The sequence below is a fragment of the Cryphonectria parasitica genome, assembly GCF_011745365.1.
Source record: "Cryphonectria parasitica EP155 unplaced genomic scaffold M406scaffold_9, whole genome shotgun sequence".
NCBI classification, from domain to species: Eukaryota; Fungi; Ascomycota; class Sordariomycetes; order Diaporthales; family Cryphonectriaceae; genus Cryphonectria; species Cryphonectria parasitica.
Window position 1 is genome coordinate 2206226 of NW_024468917.1, and position 16275 is coordinate 2222500.

General features: G+C 54.4%; 5 protein-coding genes across 5 annotated transcripts; 2 read left to right on the forward strand and 3 right to left on the reverse strand.

Moving 5' to 3' along the window:
* Positions 1-927: 927 nt before the first annotated feature.
* M406DRAFT_73479 (uncharacterized protein) lies at positions 928-2922 on the forward strand (the record flags this gene model as incomplete). The annotated part of the gene is made up of 1 exon (XM_040925626.1): positions 928-2922. The coding sequence occupies one exon, from the start codon at positions 928-930 to the stop codon at positions 2920-2922; it is 1995 nt and encodes a 664-aa protein (XP_040772014.1).
* Positions 2923-3552: 630 nt separating this feature from the next.
* Positions 3553-5028, reverse strand: M406DRAFT_268530 (uncharacterized protein; the record flags this gene model as incomplete). The annotated part of the gene is made up of 1 exon (XM_040917949.1): positions 3553-5028. The coding sequence occupies one exon, from the start codon at positions 5026-5028 to the stop codon at positions 3553-3555; it is 1476 nt and encodes a 491-aa protein (XP_040772015.1).
* A 2729-nt stretch (positions 5029-7757) lies between these two features.
* On the forward strand, positions 7758-9625 carry M406DRAFT_348389 (uncharacterized protein; the record flags this gene model as incomplete). Its single annotated transcript, XM_040922385.1, has 6 exons — positions 7758-7956; positions 8062-8266; positions 8359-8549; positions 8611-9129; positions 9330-9377; positions 9622-9625. Exons 2-6 carry the CDS (start codon positions 8066-8068, stop codon positions 9623-9625), a joined length of 963 nt encoding a protein of 320 aa, XP_040772016.1. The 5' UTR covers positions 7758-7956; positions 8062-8065.
* Positions 9626-10042: 417 nt separating this feature from the next.
* Positions 10043-10402, reverse strand: M406DRAFT_57135 (uncharacterized protein). The gene has a single exon (XM_040924579.1). The coding sequence runs from the start codon at positions 10339-10341 to the stop codon at positions 10090-10092; it is 252 nt and encodes an 83-aa protein (XP_040772017.1). The 5' UTR covers positions 10342-10402; the 3' UTR covers positions 10043-10089.
* Positions 10403-11081: 679 nt separating this feature from the next.
* M406DRAFT_358454 (uncharacterized protein) lies at positions 11082-14577 on the reverse strand. The gene has a single exon (XM_040923901.1). The coding sequence runs from the start codon at positions 14161-14163 to the stop codon at positions 13261-13263; it is 903 nt and encodes a 300-aa protein (XP_040772018.1). The 5' UTR covers positions 14164-14577; the 3' UTR covers positions 11082-13260.
* Positions 14578-16275: the final 1698 nt, after the last annotated feature.

Sequence of the window (16275 nt, forward strand, 5' to 3'; positions counted from 1 at the left end):
TTGGGCTCCTAAGGCACAGGTTGGTTGTCAGGTGGTGATTAGCCAGTGAGGTTCTGGCGAGGTTGAGATGAGAGAGTCTTGTTGAGGCAGCGTGGGCAGGATGTCAAAAGCCTTTAAGACATGTCTGAAATGATGGTGTTGCCTTCTTTCTGTCCACCACAGGCAATTTAATCTGGCATCAGAGGGTGCTCTCGTTAAGTCTTCACTAAGCAACTCTTGAGGTGCTCAGAAGGATCAAATTGTCCTCAGCCCAATGCATGCAGTCCACAGAGCCACAAGTCAACATAGATGCCAATCTCTCCTTCAAATTCTAGGAAACAGAATTTTTGTACTGAAGAGAATTAAGGCGATTTATCAAAATTCTATTATTCACAATCTCAAGAAGAAGTGAGAGGGATGAGCCAGTCAATGCGGAGCCTTCAATCTTCTACTAAGCAGACCTGTTCTCAACATCACTGCCAGCTCAGGAAGCTCAAGCTGTGCTGCATTTTTCTCCTCCATCCACCTGGTTCGATGCATCAATGACATTGGAGAAAATTTTCATATTACATTTCTTCTTTTCCCTTCATCCTTTTCTCTTACTTTCGACCTGGTTGACTTCTTCTTTCCTACACGTCTCCATTTCCACATCGACTTCTCACCATTGATTGCTTTTGAGCTTGATCCCAAAGCAAGGTGAGAGATTCTTTCTCTGCAAGATCTCGGGACATGCACTGGCTCGCAGCTCACCTCACTTTTTCTTCTCCTTGTTTTTTATTCTTCATTGATTCAGTCCTCTCAACCTTCCTCAACCCCAAATACACCTTTGCATCATTTCTGCAGTAAGTTTGTCCTTCAATCACACCTCGATGTTCTCATGTGTTAATCCTTTGCAAGGTTTTTTGCTATTATCTTCTCGCAGCATCCCACTCCCTTCAACCATCCACCATGGAGGAGAACCACGACGATCCAGTGCCCTCTGATATGGTAGTCATAGACAGCAGTGGCGCTGTCTTCATTTCCCTTGACTACGTCGACAAGATCCCAGCCACGCCACCCGACTTGCCAGTCAGCGAGAGGTTCTTCCTGGAGACACCTGAGGAGGGAAACCTGGATCGTGTCTCCATCACACAACAACATCAGATCTTTGTGTCCTTGCAGTTCTTGAACATACTGCTAGCCACAGCAAAGACTGAACCCCTACGAGCTGAGCTTACTCTAGACAGGGCTTTTGAGGGAGTCCAGAAGGTCTTCTTGCGACTGGTGGACCTGGATGGGCATGAAGTGTCTGTGGATGGTAAGGGCAGCGCTCAAAACGATTCTATCATACGACGAATCAAGCAACTGCCTATACGAGAGCCAAACAGACAAAACCAACAACAGCTACAACACTACCAGAATGATGGCAATGGCGAGAAACATGTCATAGAAGGCTCCTTTCAGCTATATGACAGCCATGGTGGGCTCGATGGAGCAGTAGCATCATGGACACCGTCAGCATTGCAATCAGACCAGACTGATGACAGCAGAGATGATGATAATGGTGGTGGTGCCCTCACAGGATTGGCCGAAGAAGACAACGTCGACACTGGCCACCAAGAAAGCCTTCAGCCCCCACAAACGCCCCCATCTCGCATCAACAGACCCATCATCCACACCCCACGCCCTGCAGCGCTCTCCAGCAGCAACGAACCCACGCCCGCCGCCCCTACACACCGAAGCAACCGTCCGATCCTGGTACAACTCCAAGCCCTCCAGCTGACCGACAACAAGACCCTCTCCAAGCTCCTAAACAACACCTTCACACGCGCCCTCGACAAGCTCGAGCGACCCCGCGACCACCTCCTCCACCTCGCGACCCTCGCCACCGGCCAGGTCTGCACCGTCCGCATCTTCGAGCACATCTACGCCCGCGGCGAGGACCTCGGCCCCCCGCCCGACCTCAACGACCCCGAGCTGTCCGACCGGCCCATCACCACCTACCAGATCTTCGAGCTCTGGCGCATCCTCCGACAAGTTGCCAGGACCGAGCACGGCCGCGAGTTCTGGCCCCCGGCCCGCGAGATGTGGCCGGCGCAGTGGTCCCGCCACGCCCACCGCGTCGCGGAGCCCGTCGACATGTCCACCATGCGCAAGAAGCTGTTCCGCCGCGCCTACGCGAGCATGGGCGCGTTCCGAAGCGACGTCGACCGCCTGCGCGACAACGCCGAGCGGTTCTTTGGGGAGGGCGCCGAGGTCGCGATGGCTGCGCGCCGCACCGTGGACGACATCTATGCCATGATGGGCGAGGCGTGCGCCGTAGGGCCCCTCGATGTGCAGGAGCCCTTGTTCCTCGGCTTGGTCCGCAAGCTCGTCATTGACGACGCGGCCGCCGCTCGACGTCCTCACCCCAAGTTCGTCCTCCCGCTCGGCACCCTCCATGTCGCGGCGCGTTTCGGCGAGGAGGCTAATCCGACAGCCTGTTTCCTGCTGATGGACGTCACCAGTCCCCGCAAGGCCCTGTGGCTCTTTTGCCGGAGCCACGAGGTCTGCCGCCTCGTCATGCTGGCGGACGACATCAAGCTCTGGAGGCTCGCCGATCCTCTGGTTGGTGGTGGCGATGCCGATGACGACGACCATAACGTCCACAACGGTGGCTTGATGGGCAGAGATCAAGACCCGGATGAGCCGTCCCCGCGCCGCAACACGCTCATGAGGGAGTATCCCGAGTCCAAGATCGAGCTCGCCAGCGGCGCCATCTCCTTCAAGCGCGCCTTTAGACAGCAGGCTCTGCAGGTCATCAAGAAGGGATGGCGGGGTCCCGCGGGCGCTGCCACTCGGAAGCGTCGGCACAACCAGGACTTGGAAGGTGGTGAGGACGATAGCGATGCAGACTGGACACCACTGCCGAAGCGTCGACGCATTAGAAAGTCTGGCAGAACAGTCCCGGATGGTAGTGTCTAGGATCCCTCCGAGGAGCTCCTCGATGACGACTAACCTGATCTAGAGAACCGAGCGGTCATTCGGCGCGACTGGCTGCGAACCGAGCAGGTGATACCTTGAGGATGATCGTTGGGTATCAAATTGCATGCTGGCATACGAGACTGCGGCCGAGAAGAGGAAAAAAAGAAGAAGAAAAGATGCAAATGTTATGTCTGTAGCAGATCCGCACAGAACTCAAATGGATGAGCTGGAAAAGCAGCTGGCAATTAGATGGAAGGAACTTGTGACCCTCTCTACCACTCTTGATAGACCATGCATGAAAGCCGAGGTTTTGAACCTGTGAACTCGTGGGAAAATTGCCTGACAGCCATCATCATTTCCATTAATTGCTGTATGAACGTCTGATTCCAGTCGTCCGTCTGAGAACGCCACTGCTCTTTTCATCCAACGCACGTGAATGCTGGCCAAAAGTGTCTCTCTATCCGTCTATTCCGGCCCAATTTTTATAACAAAACCCACAACAATGTAAACCCAGAACGCCTTGCAATGAATGTAATAAACCGAAAAGAAGGCACCAGCTTACCAGAACTGCCTCCTCGGCATCATGTCACAATAATCCCCCGTATCAACATTTCTCGTCTGGCCTAGGCGCTACCATACCAACATGATCCAGAGCGTCAAGAATGTCAGAAACATGGCGATGCTCCGCCGATCATTCTGATGGCCCTCGTACCAGAACAGCGGGCTGGGGCCCTTAGCTGTCGGAGCCGCAGCGCTGGTCACGGCGTGGCCGCAACACCCACCCCTGTAGGTGACGTTGTTCATGGCGGCAGCGACCTCGAACACCGCGCCCGAATCGTAGGAGCCGCCAATGTTATAGTAATCGACATTGAGGACGGTGGGCGGGCGGTTGAAGGCCGCGATGCACGTATTGGCCGCGTCGCCAAGGCTGCCCGTGCCCGTGACATTGTTGGTCGTGTTGAGGGCGGAGACGTCTGGGACGAGGATGGACGTTCCGAGGATCGAGACATCTGCGTTGAGGTTGTGATTGGCGAGGAACAGCATGTTCTCGCCGGCCTCGACGCTCAGCCCTTCGGGGCGCTGGATGGTGCACGGGAACGTGTTGTCGGTCGGATCGAAGGGCGTCTCCCACATGTTGCTGAACTCATCGATCCACCAGGGATATGCCGTCTGGTTGGCCTCATAGTCCAGGAACATGACGACGCGTGTGTTATAGATGATCATCTCGGCCAGGGTCGGCCAGGTGCTCACGTTCATGGGCTGATAGGGGGGTGTGTAGACGTAGTCCAGGATGCCCGACTGTTGGATGTAGGGCGCATACAGGGACGGGGCCGAGAAGTTGCCGTTCTCCAGCAGGATGGTGACGACGTCGAAGCGGTTCGAGGAAACCCAGCTTGTCACCTTGGTCAGCCAGTCCGTGATGGGTCCGGCGTCGAGGATGTCGCAGCTCGTATGGCAAAAGTGCGGCACCGTGTCGTTGTCGGGCCAGTGCATCTGCCCCTGCAGGAACCGCACGCCGTCGTCGAGCTGGTAGGTGACGTCCAGGGCCTGGTTGGCGGCGGCGCTTCCCTTCTGCACAAAGGGCGAGTTGTGACAGCCCACCTGGGTGATATTGCTGTACTTGCGCTCGCACAGCTCGACGTAGTTGTTACATGGCTGCGTGTTTGTAGCTGTAGGCGCGGAGGCTGTGGAGGTCGCTGGGATGGTGGAGAAATTGCCCGATATGGTCACGGTTCCTGTGCTGGTCGTCGTGATGGACCCAGTGAGAAAGGTGACTGTCCCGGTGAGGACCATTGCAGACGAAGTGTCGGTGGCATTATCAGTTGCACTCGGGATGCCAGTGTCTACAGAACTCGTCGAGGCGAGGGTGAGAGTAGTCGAGACTTTGGTCGATGTGGGTAACTCCTCCGACGAGGAGGTGTGCGTTCCTGTGAGGACGACGACGCCGTCCGATGAAGTAGATGAGCTGGAGGAGGTAGTCTCGGAGGAGGAGGAGGAGGAAGAGGAGGTTGATGTCGTTTTGGTGTCTGCGGCATCTTCCTTGGCGGCATGCGTGAGAGCCCCAAGACTGAGGAGCAGCAGTCCCCAGAGCTTGAGGGGCGCCATCTTCGAAGATGATATATTGAGATGTGTACCGGTGGTTCTGGTGCCGCTGGTACTGCAAAGCTATGTTCGCCTGGCACGTCGTATGTCTGGACCCAGCAGAAGCGACAGCAGCAAGTGAGCACCTCAATGCTAGCCTCCCCCAGAATCACTATCAACTGCTCTTGACAAGAAAGGAAAAGAAAAAAATCTCGCGAGTCAAGGAACCAGGATGCGAAGACGTGCGTTGTTGCGTGATCGTCAGGTAGAGATGCATATATGATGATCGTTATCAGTCGAAACAAGCTTGAGCCGTACCCACAGGGCGCCACAGACCCCTCCTTGTCATATACTCGCTGGAGGTCGAGATATCTAGCAGTAATACCGTGTGTGATGGTTGTTCGTTGAGGTTTGGAACCACAGGTTTGTATATGCAACTCGGAATGGGAGAGTGCGTGTTCGTGCGTGTTCCAGAAAACGGGATGGAAGTTCCTTGTTTCGTTGTCTCTACTCTGCGACTGCCCACGTATTCACTCGGTGCGCATGCCGTTACCCGGGTGGCAGAAAAGGTAGGAAAAAAGGACAAACCGAAAAGGAAAGAAGAAAAAACAAATGGTATCACAGTACACGAGAGAAAACAAAGCGAAAGCGAGGGGGAAGAAGTGAAAAATGTTCCAGATTTTGCTGAACTAGACGTTGGTACGGTGAGTGACAGAAGCTACGACCAATACCTTCTCTTACCGTGCGTGCCGTAGTACCTTTCTCTCACCCCTCCTTTTTCTTTCTCTTAGAACCTGCAAGCAGCCAGGATCCAAACTTTTGAATCAGAAGCTGGGATCGGGCCCACCACTCAGAGTTGATCGGCCCCACCGCAAAACCAGTGGATCTCGAGCAACAAGAGAGTATGGCAGGGCCAAGCGCTGAGAGAGACGGGGGAAGGGGTGACACGACGAGGCGCAGCACTTGATCTCTCGGCTGCTCTGGCCCTGTCATTTATTCCGGACATTTCCAGTCTGATATTGTAGCCTCCTCCTCTCGCTTCTTTCGTGTTCTTTTTTTCGCTGCTCCTCGTATTCCCAAAAGGAAAACGACTGATCTCCTGTCTGTTTCTGTGATCATCATTGTGAAGTGCATCAAGTTGTAGAACGTGTACAGTGCAATAGTTCGGGTAGGCCGTCTGATCAATTGACAGCACGCGGAACAACGGCAGTCGCAGGATGGGGTGGACGCTTAGAGTTGGGGTGAAGATGAAATTGACGTCACGAGATGGGATGATAAAGAAAGTCAAAATGAAATAGTAGAAGCTCGTCAGGTTCTCTCTCTTGAGTTCTGTCACAGCGTCAGTGTCGTTGCAGCTGGATTTTGCCAGGACGCGCAAGCTGTGGCGAATATGTTATCTCTTCTCTTCTCACGACGTACTATGATACGTACACAGGAACATAGTGAGTAATTGTCATGCATGTAGGCTTGTCGTATTTTTCCTGGTTCTGGCGGTCAATATCAGTCAGAGCCGTGGTCGCTCTTCAGGGTTTTAGTGCTTAGTTCTGACGCTAGTAGCATGCATTGGGCGGAGTTATGTCATTGAGGTGTGTGTGCCGAATAACGATAATGATGTTAAATAATCATCATCATCTCTCCAATATACATACTACAAATTGCCATGGTACAAAATTTGGCCAAGATTCTAGATTAACAATTGGGTCCGCCTAAGATAAATCTTGGAATTTCCTATCTGGGGTTCATGAACTTGACACATGAGCTATATGTTTCCTTGCGCCCAGCTTGGAAACACCCAGTCTCATCTCGCGTAGAAAAGGGATCATCTGCAGGGTCCTGAGAGAAAGAGAGAGTTGCAGGGCGAGCAGCAGCACGTTCAGGGCTGGGCTGAGCCCTACCCCCAGTCGTCAGCATGGAACAGCGGCTCGGTAGCGCTGGGCCGGCACGCTCGAGACCCACACAACCCTGCTGTGCGACGGCTAAGAGCATGTCCCTCCAGGCCTGAGAGGAAACGCCCCACCCCCAAAGGAAAGGGAACTCGGCACTGGGCAGGGCGCTCTACCACCTACAGTACAACAGCAATAACAACCGCAGTGTGCCATAGTAGAACAACTATTAACTCAGGGGAGCCAAGGCCGTAACAATCCATACTTGACCCGGTAACCTGGACGTCCCACTGCAAATCCACATTGACCCACCTACCTGGCACCGTCGTGGCACCAGCCAGTTCTCTTCTTTGCTGCTCTCCACACAGCCTCTCCTCTCTCCCTTTTCTGCTGTAGCCATGTTTTTTTCTCTCTCATTCTTCTTTGTCCCCTCTCCTCTCTTCCGCCTGATCCGTGGGGCGAAGGCATTCAACGTGGTGTGTGTGCACTGGGCGAACTTTACCGCATCAGATGTCGTCACTCCCCCAACACTGCATCCTTGGTCCCCAAAATCTGGAGATTTGACCCCAAGCCCAAAAGGAAGCCACAAAGGCTCAGCCGGGCGCTTCTGAGCCATACGTTGGACCCGCAAACGCTCAACCTGAAGGACCTGAGAACCTTGACCCAGGCATATGGCCACTGGCGCTTGCCCTGCGCCGCAGGACTGAACTACTAGCCTTGTACCTGCGTGGTCCTGTTTCTCTTTCTCTGACCGGTTGATCTGATGATCCTGCGGGAAATATTTCACCTACACTTTGTCTTCATCTGGGTTGAGCCCCTCACTCACCGCGTTGATCGACTTCGAATTCTTCACACACACACACAAACACACGAGTTCTTTGTTGATCACTTGAATCCACTGGCCAGAGAGGGCTTTTCTTCTTTTCTTTTTCCCTTTCTACAAGATACCCTGCCCTCCGCATGTATTCATAAACCCAGACACACCTATACATTTGATACGAAACTGTGTATACGTACACCTTGTGAGGGGTTGAATTTCTGTTCTTTCATAGCAGAGGCTGATCGCCGTGTAAGCTTTTCTTCTTCTCTTTTTCTTCTCCCACTCTGCCATCCACTTTGAGGAATGGGCATCGTGCAATTGATTGACTGACCTCTTTCCTTTCTCTCTGTGCAGTGAGATGGGACTGCCAGACGGTCTAAAGGGCCTTAGGAGGCGCACTTTCAAAAGCTCAAAATCATTAGCCGATGATGAATCCATATTCAGCCAACCTCCCAGCTACTGGTATAAACTCGACCTCAACAGAAACACGAGAGCCCGGCGCATATTCGCCCTAACCGCTGCGTTCGCCTACCTCCTCTCATTTATTTTCCTCATCCTAGTGCGTAACTTACCACCCCCCCCCCCCAAATTGAATCACAATACACCTTGCTACATCGTCCACATGGCTGACCCAACATATTTCTGTTTTAGGTCGAGCTTGGGAATACCTCCAAGAGCTCCAAGATCCTGGGCGACACCTACTTCTTCAGACTTTCCCTGGCTGATATCATCCCGGAATCTGTTGAAAATGCCGAACTCATCAACTCCATTGCCCGGGGGTTGGGCCTCCACGATTTCTATCAGCCCGGACTGTGGAACTACTGCGAGGGCTACAACGATGAGTGAGTTTCCTGCAAAGCTTTAACCCTCCAGTGCACTCTTTTTCTAACACACCAATGACAGGGGCATCACGTTCTGCTCCACGCCCAAGAGCTACTACTGGTTTGACATAGTATCCATCATCCTGAATGAGCTCTTGTCGGGCGCTACCATCGCCCTGCCCACGGAGCTCACCGAGATCCTCAACATCCTCAAGATCTGCTCCCACCTCATGTTTGCCTTCTTCCTCGCCGGGACGATCCTGGCCTTCTGCCTCTCCGTCCTGTCCCCAGTGGCCATCTTCTCACGCTGGGTGTCCTTGCCCATGTCTCTCCTCTCGGGCATCACATTTGTGCTCATCTTTGCCGGGTCGACAATCGCGTCTGTTATCAGCTTCGTCTTCAAGTACGCCGCCACCGCCCAGTCGTCCCTGAACATCAAGGCATATGTCGGCGTCCGCATGTTCGTGTTCATGTGGCTGGCGACCGGCTTTGCCTTTGTCGCCTTCATCATGCACGCGGGCATGGGCTGCTGCTGCACGAGCCGACGGGATCTCAAGACGGGCAGGAAGCCCATGCGCCACTCGAGCATGCACAGGGCCATGTCGCAGAGGTCGCAGCGATCGCAGATGTCGCAGACCTCTCATGCCAGAAACCTGACCATGACGGCCGGGGGCGAGCGGCAGGGACGCAGCAGGAGCAACACGGCCTTCTCATTCGAGCAGACGTCCACCGGCGGGCACAGCCGGACCGGTACGCTCCAATCAGCAAACGATATTGTCATCAAGGAGCCGCAGAGCGCAGTCAGCCGCTCCAACTCCCAACACGGCAGCGGCAGCGGCAGCGGCAGCGGTCAGGTCAGCCGGTCGAACACGGTCAAGTCCAATCATAACCTGGTTGGAGGAGCTGCTGGTGGTGGTGGTGGCCGGAGCCGGAGCAACACCCTGCGCTCGATCCGATTCCAGGACGAGCGGCCGCCGTCGATCGGATCCGATTCGACCGTTGTCAACAATAGCTCCCCAGATGGGGCGAAAGAGGCGCCTGCCCTGACACATCGACATTCGGTCTTACCGGAGGAAGATTGAAAAACCAAAAGTTGACTTCCTTTTTTGTAATGCATCAGCTTGGGAGGTTGGGGCTGGTGGGTAAACGGTTGAATTTCCTATCTAGCATATGGGTGGAAGAAGCGATTCCTTCACACATTGCTTCACTGATTTCTTTTGTCATTCTTTCTCGCAAGGCGTTTTCGGATAGACCTTTTCGGGCGGCACGCGTGGCATACTCCTTTGACGCTTTTGTTCATGACGGGAGGATCGGGGCGTGATTGGCTGGTTGGCCTAAGCATGTTCTCGTTTTGGAACTTCTTAGACAGTAGACAATAGTATACTGGTGGTGAATACTCAGCACTGCTGAGAAAAGGAGGAGGATCAGAATTAATTGTAAAGTCTTATGCTCTGTCAGCTCATGGCATTGCTTGTTATCACAAATGTCCCTCCCTACTTCCAACATAGTACAGTACAGGTAGGTGGTGTGTATTAACCCTTGCGTCTATGCTCTGATGCATTTACCGTGAGATCCTTCTGTATGAGGGACGACTCATCATCTTGCACTCCTCCTCACCAGGTGTTTTCCTCCTGAAGGACTGCGATTTGAAATTTCGACTCAGATCTCGGTGGCTCGTTTCCCTTGTGTCTCGCACCCCCATGAACCTCGGAAGAGTGTGCCGGCACCACATCTTGCCGTTCCCGCCTATACGCACCGGGTCATCCGGACGGATTGTGCAATGCGTGTAGACTCCCTCCTCACTCAGCCACATTGCTTCGTATTTTTTATGCTCCCCGCCCCCAACACCCCTAGTCATTCATTCGATCGTTCATGCCCCTCCCCAACTCGCCCGCCCGTTTGCGCACATGTTCTCGTACCCCGCCTCTCCGCCTCCTCCCCCCCCCCCTCTCAAAAAAAAGGTCACTCGATGCCGTACGCCTTTTTTGCGGTGCCCCAGAATATCATCTTGGTCTCCTCCTCAGAGAAGCTGCTCATAAAGCACAGCCTCTCAACCACCCTACGCCACTTGTCCCACGAGCTCTCGCCCGCCTCTTCTTCTTCCCCCTTGGCGGCATGCTCGACGGGCACCGTGCAGACGGGCCAGTCGCTTCCAAACATGATCCGGGACGGGCCGAAGGCGGCGACCACGACGGCAAGCCAGGGGGAGATGGCCATGAAGATGTCGTCTGGGGAGGACTGGGCGAGGGTGGGGTCCATTTCGCAGAGGGCGCCTGAGAGTTTCCTGGAGTGTGTATGTGCATGTGTTAGAAAAGAGAAGAGACAGATGAAATTGAACGCTGCATGAAGACAAAGAAAAGGGAATGGGGGAGTAGGTGACGACGTACATGTAGACCTTTTCGGCTTTGGATAATGTGAAAATGGCTGTACGCCAGGCGAGGAAACCTGGGTCGGACGTGTCCAGGTTCGTGAGATCTGGTTTGCAGAGGTGATCTGTTTCGCTCCGACATTAGCCTTCTCTCTCTTTTTCTCACTCTCTCACTCACACATACACACAGACACACAGACACACTTTCTCTCTCTCTCTGTGGCGCGATCTCTCACAAACAACGAGAACCCCCTTTTTCACTCACTTAACACAAAAGTAACCTTCTCCTTCGCCTCCAAGCCCTCATGCGCCCTCTCCACCAACTCCACCACCTCCTCCAGCTGGCCCATCCCCCGCCTGTGCAGATCCACGCCCACGTCAAACGCCAACCCCTTCCGCCCCAGAAGCCTCACCCCCTCGACAAACCCAGCCCGCAGCATCGTGCCGTCCGGCTTGTCCTGCAGCAGGTACCGCACGCCGCGCACGCGCGGCCAGACAGACGCATCCCCGTCCCGCTCGCACGTGGCCCGCGCCGCATCCAGGTACCGCGCTAGGGCCTCCGCGCCCGCCGGCACGGGCGCCCAGGGGACGATCCCTTTGCACAGGTCGCGGTCGGCCCTCTGTTCGCCCTCGGTGCCTTGGCCGTGGCCTTCACCCGGGCGTGGCCTGCCTGCTGCGATGCGGGCGAGCCACGAGACCTCGCCTAGGGGGCCGGACCAGCCGCCCTCGGCCGAGGGGTCGGACTCGTCGTTGCGCCGGTCTGTCTCGAGGAAGATGAAGCCCGAGAGCAGGTCGGCGGAGGAGGCGGTGGCGCGGCGGTACTCGGCGAGGGAGTGTTGGGACCAGAGAGGGTGGCCGGGCTGGTTCCAGGAGAGGGTGGTGAGCTCGGAGGAGGGGAAGAGGTGGATGTGGGAGTCGAGAATTGGGACGGTGTGGGAGGCCATCGTTTCTTGCTTCTTTCTCTTCTTTCTTTCTGTGCTCTCTGCTGGATGGGGAGTTGGAGGATTGGGGAGGGACAGCAACGGTTGAGCTTCGAAGGAGGGAGAACGGCGCAGGGTTGAGATCAGAGATGTAAGGTCAGGTCGTAAGGAAAATGAAGTTCAGGGTTTCAGATTGAAGAAGGCATCTCAACAAAGAAGCCATGCATGTCCAGAGTGTTGTAGAATAGATAGATGGATGCTGCTGCTGCTGCTGCTTCCTGATGCGGGGTCCTGAAGCTTCAGGAGAGCACCCCGCTATCAGCTGTCACAATAGTGGAGGACCCACCAATTCGGACCATCATTGCCCCAAGGCTACAGCGGGTGACAGGGGTGTCCAGTCCCCTAGACCCAAAGACTAAGGGTAGTTGGGGGGGGGGGGGTGTGGAGAGACCATTGATACACACGGGACGAGAGATAAAGAAACGAGAAGCACATTTTTATCACAGGCACACATCAAGAGCAACAGAATCTTGAAATATCGTGACCAGTGTGAATAGATTCAAAATAGGCAGCTATACACTATCTGGTCCCCAGAACCATGCGCAGGCCAATTGCCTCGCGCACTTAAGATTGTCTTCCACCAGATCTGGGGCTTGCTCAAGATGATCATCAGACCGATCAAGAACTTGAGTGCCGTACAATTTCCATCCCAAAACAGCCGGACTCTTCTTTTTTGAGTATTTTCCAACGAAAAAAGAAAAAGGGTTGACTATAGAGGGTTTTCGTGCCCTCGTGGCAGGTCCATTTGCCCCCTCAACTTAGGTCACAGACCAGGCGCAAGGGGAGCAAACAGTGCCCGAGGATTAATTGTCCGAAAGAATTGCTGAGATCATCTCAAAACAAAACGAAATTAGGACTTTTTTTTCTTTTTCTTTTTTGACACGGCTAGACATCGTTCCTTGGGAACCGGAACAGATGTCAAAGCCGCGTGGGGTCGCAGCATCGACCCGAATGGGTGTGGGGTTGCACGCATACGCGCGACCAGGACCGAAGAGCTCACATGGCCGGGCAGGTTCATGACGGCCCGCGGACAACAGACACTTGCAAAACCAGTCTGCAGTTGTCTTGACCGTGGACACAAAATGTCACGCCCCGCACCATCCAGAGCACCTTGTGCCGGCTGCCGCGCACGTGTAGCAACAAGTACACTCGAGACAAAAGAGGGCTGGCTTCTACAACCGCAATTTTGCGGGAGATGTTCGCCGTCTCCTGCTCGGAAATGAATGAACGGTCACTTCAAATTCTCCCTCGTGACCTTGACGTGTGTCTTTCCCTTGTCGTGTGGACCAGAATCATCTTCTCGAGGGTTTTTGTGTGCGGTGAGGTCCGTGATCCTCATCCCCACCCTCGAGCAAGACGCATCCTCGTCATCCAAATAGCCCACTTAGTGACGCACGACGATGCCATTACGGCGCGTCGTGCTCTCGTACTCGCCATCGCTGCTCGAGCAGTCGCTAGAGCTGTCACCATAGCCGCAGCGGGAGCCACCGCAGTCCAGACGAACCCGCTCTCCCTTGCGCGTGATGCCGTAGCGCTCGCACGTGCAGTTGGAACAGTCGGAGCTGGGGGTGCTGTAGCCGGACATGCTGGAGTTGGGGCTGGAGCTGTCCGAGCGGTACGACAGCGACGAGCCGTTGGAGCTGACAGGCGAGTCCGAGATGCCGAAGTCGGTAGTGATGTACTCGGTATAGTCGTCTTCCAGGCCGGTTGAGCCGAAACGCTCAGCCAGCTCGTCGATAGAGTCCTCAGAGTAGTCGTGCAGAATGTGCTTGGTCGCGTGTGGCGACATGGGCTTGGGCGCCTTGATCTGAGAGGTGGACAGAGGGCGGCCCTTGGGGATGTCGACGGTCAGGGAGGACCGCGAGTGGCGCGACGATGACGACTTCTCCTTGCTGGAGGACGAGTGATGGCGGGATGATGACGACGAGTGGTGCTTGGAGGAGCTGCTGGAGTGCTTGGACGAGGAGTGGTGGGAGGATGAGGATGACTTGGACTTGGGGACGTCGAGGATGTTGAGCTCACGGCCAGTGGTAGGTTCCGTCGTGGAGGTTTCGCTGGGGTTGTGCGAGACGTGATATCCATCGATGATGTAGTAGTACCAGTACCTCTGGCCAGGCTCCAGGGTAGAGCTCTGGAAGCGGAAAGTGCCCCTCCAGGTACCCTTGGAAGAGCTCTTGTCCTTGGAGAGGGGAAGCTGGCCGACGTAGTTGTCCCAAGATCCGAGCAAGTGGACGGTCTTGACGCCAGAAGAGACACGGAGGGAGAAAGAGAGTTGAGTGGCCGACATTATGACTTGATACTAGAGGTAGAACACCCGGGTGGGATTAAAAAAAAAATTAATGCTGCTGTGTTGAGAAAAAAGATTGAAGTTCCGAATTTGTCTCCCGTTGAGACAGCTCAGATGTCGCTTCGAGCAAGAAAAATCAGTGGTTGTTTTATTAGCAAGTTGGTCGTAGTCTTCAAGACTGGGTATTGGGTATTAGATTGTAGGTGTTGACCAGCAACTGAGGGCGTATGGTGTAAACTGAAGGGTGAAAAAAGGGTTATGATTTTTGGTGTTTTTTTTTGGGGGGGTATTATGGTTTGTTTGGAAATTAACGTTGATCAGTAGAGCACAGCTCTATGACTTAGAATGAAGTGAATTAAAGGGGGAAAAAAGAAGAAACGACACAAAAAACAACAACTGATCTTTGAAGGTTGGAGGCTTGCTGAAGAGAGAAGAGAAGAAGAAGACGAAAAAGACGGGAGAGGGCCAGCCATAATATAAGCGAGGCCAGATATCACGGCCCTGTGTGGTGGTGGCCCAGACACACCAACGCACATAGTCACTTACAAACAACTACAACCATGACAGCAGGGATCAAGTTGGGGTGACGTGACGTGACAGGAGGGAAACGAAGGTCGTCCGGTTCCCGTCCTTCCTCGTCCCCTGTCCGTCGCCGTACCTGCGGTGCAAACGCAATGAATCACGATCCATGACAGGGCAAATGTGCGATGTGCGTCGCCGCATGCATAAGGCAGCACCACGAGGAGCAAAAGATGCACGATGGATCTCTCTGCCCGTGGGCACATCGGCTGATTCGGTGACGAAGCCAATGGGAGGACAGACATGCAAGGTCTAGGCTGTGTATGGCCGGCCGCGGTGGAGAGCGGGAATCAATATCACATCGCCGTGATGGGGCACGAGCAAGCATCAGGATGGAACCGATGACCTCTGTGTCTCTCTCTTGCATGGTGCATCTTGCCAGGCAGGGGAAGGGGGCCATGCAAGAGCTGACGAGAAGTGCAACCTTGGGACCCGTGTGGTGTACATAGTATGACCCTGCGGGGTGGTCAGCATGTACCGTTGGGGAGTCCGGAAAGGCAGCCAGTGTTACTTCTCGTCGCTTCAACAGCACTACTGCAGGTTGGGCGGTTAAGCAGGTGAGTGGTCGGCCGATAAAGGGGAGCTCTTGATTGAGGAGGGGCGGAACTCGGAAGGCTGGGGAGAGGAGAGAGAGGGAAAGAGGGGAAAACAACGAGTTCGAGCTGTAAGTGGACGGCTCTGCAATGATGATAACCTTGGTCGGCGTCTAGATCCCTGTACTCATTGGCCAATGACGGCACACAGCACCCCGACTCCCTGGCCCGCCACCACTAGTCCCACCCAAAACCGGCCAACGTCCTTTCCTCATTGCCTCCTTCCCTCCAATCACGCACGACACCATACTTTTTCCTTCCCTTTTGCTCTCCTTGATTTTTTCTACTTCCCCTCCTTGTCGTCCCTGGACAACCTTGACAGACTTCAGCACACATCTTCCTTGTGGGGATCTCTGGCGTCTAAATCAACTCGTCCAATCACGGCAGTGTGCCACCCGTCTCCGCAGAGACATGGCCCTCCTCGACCATGAGAGAGAGGGGTATGGCTCGACTGGGCCTTTCGGTCTATCGACTTTGATGGTCAGCTTTTCAGTCCCACTGCATCTGTAAATTCATCACGGGACAGCAAGGGTAGTTGATGGAGGTTGGTGTTGGTTGTCGTCCTTCCTTGAGCCGGCCTACAGTACTACTCATCATCACAGCGATATCCCAGTCCGCCTCTTCTTCAGCAAGCAGGCAATACATTAGGCACCATGTGCAATTACAGAGGCTGATGATGATGGCCCATTTTCTGCTGTATACTCTCGAGTCAAGAGGGGCTGTGCCAGACCGCCACCAGCTCATCATCATCATCATCATCATCATCATCATGATCACCATGATTGACTACAGCATTTTTGTCTCAGTCCAAAATATATCTACCTGGGCATGCTAGTCAAGCTTCGATACCCACCCACCACCCCATCCTGGTTGAGTCTTCTTTTTCTTCCCTTCCTTTCCCTCCCCTTCCCTCCTCTCAACGATCTACCACGAGGCATAG

Coding starts and splice junctions, on each gene's coding strand:
- M406DRAFT_57135 (XM_040924579.1), bottom strand. CDS start 10,341: ATGTGGCTGAGTGAGGAGGGAGTCTACACGCATTGCACAATCCGTCCG.
- M406DRAFT_358454 (XM_040923901.1), bottom strand. CDS start 14,163: ATGTCGGCCACTCAACTCTCTTTCTCCCTCCGTGTCTCTTCTGGCGTC.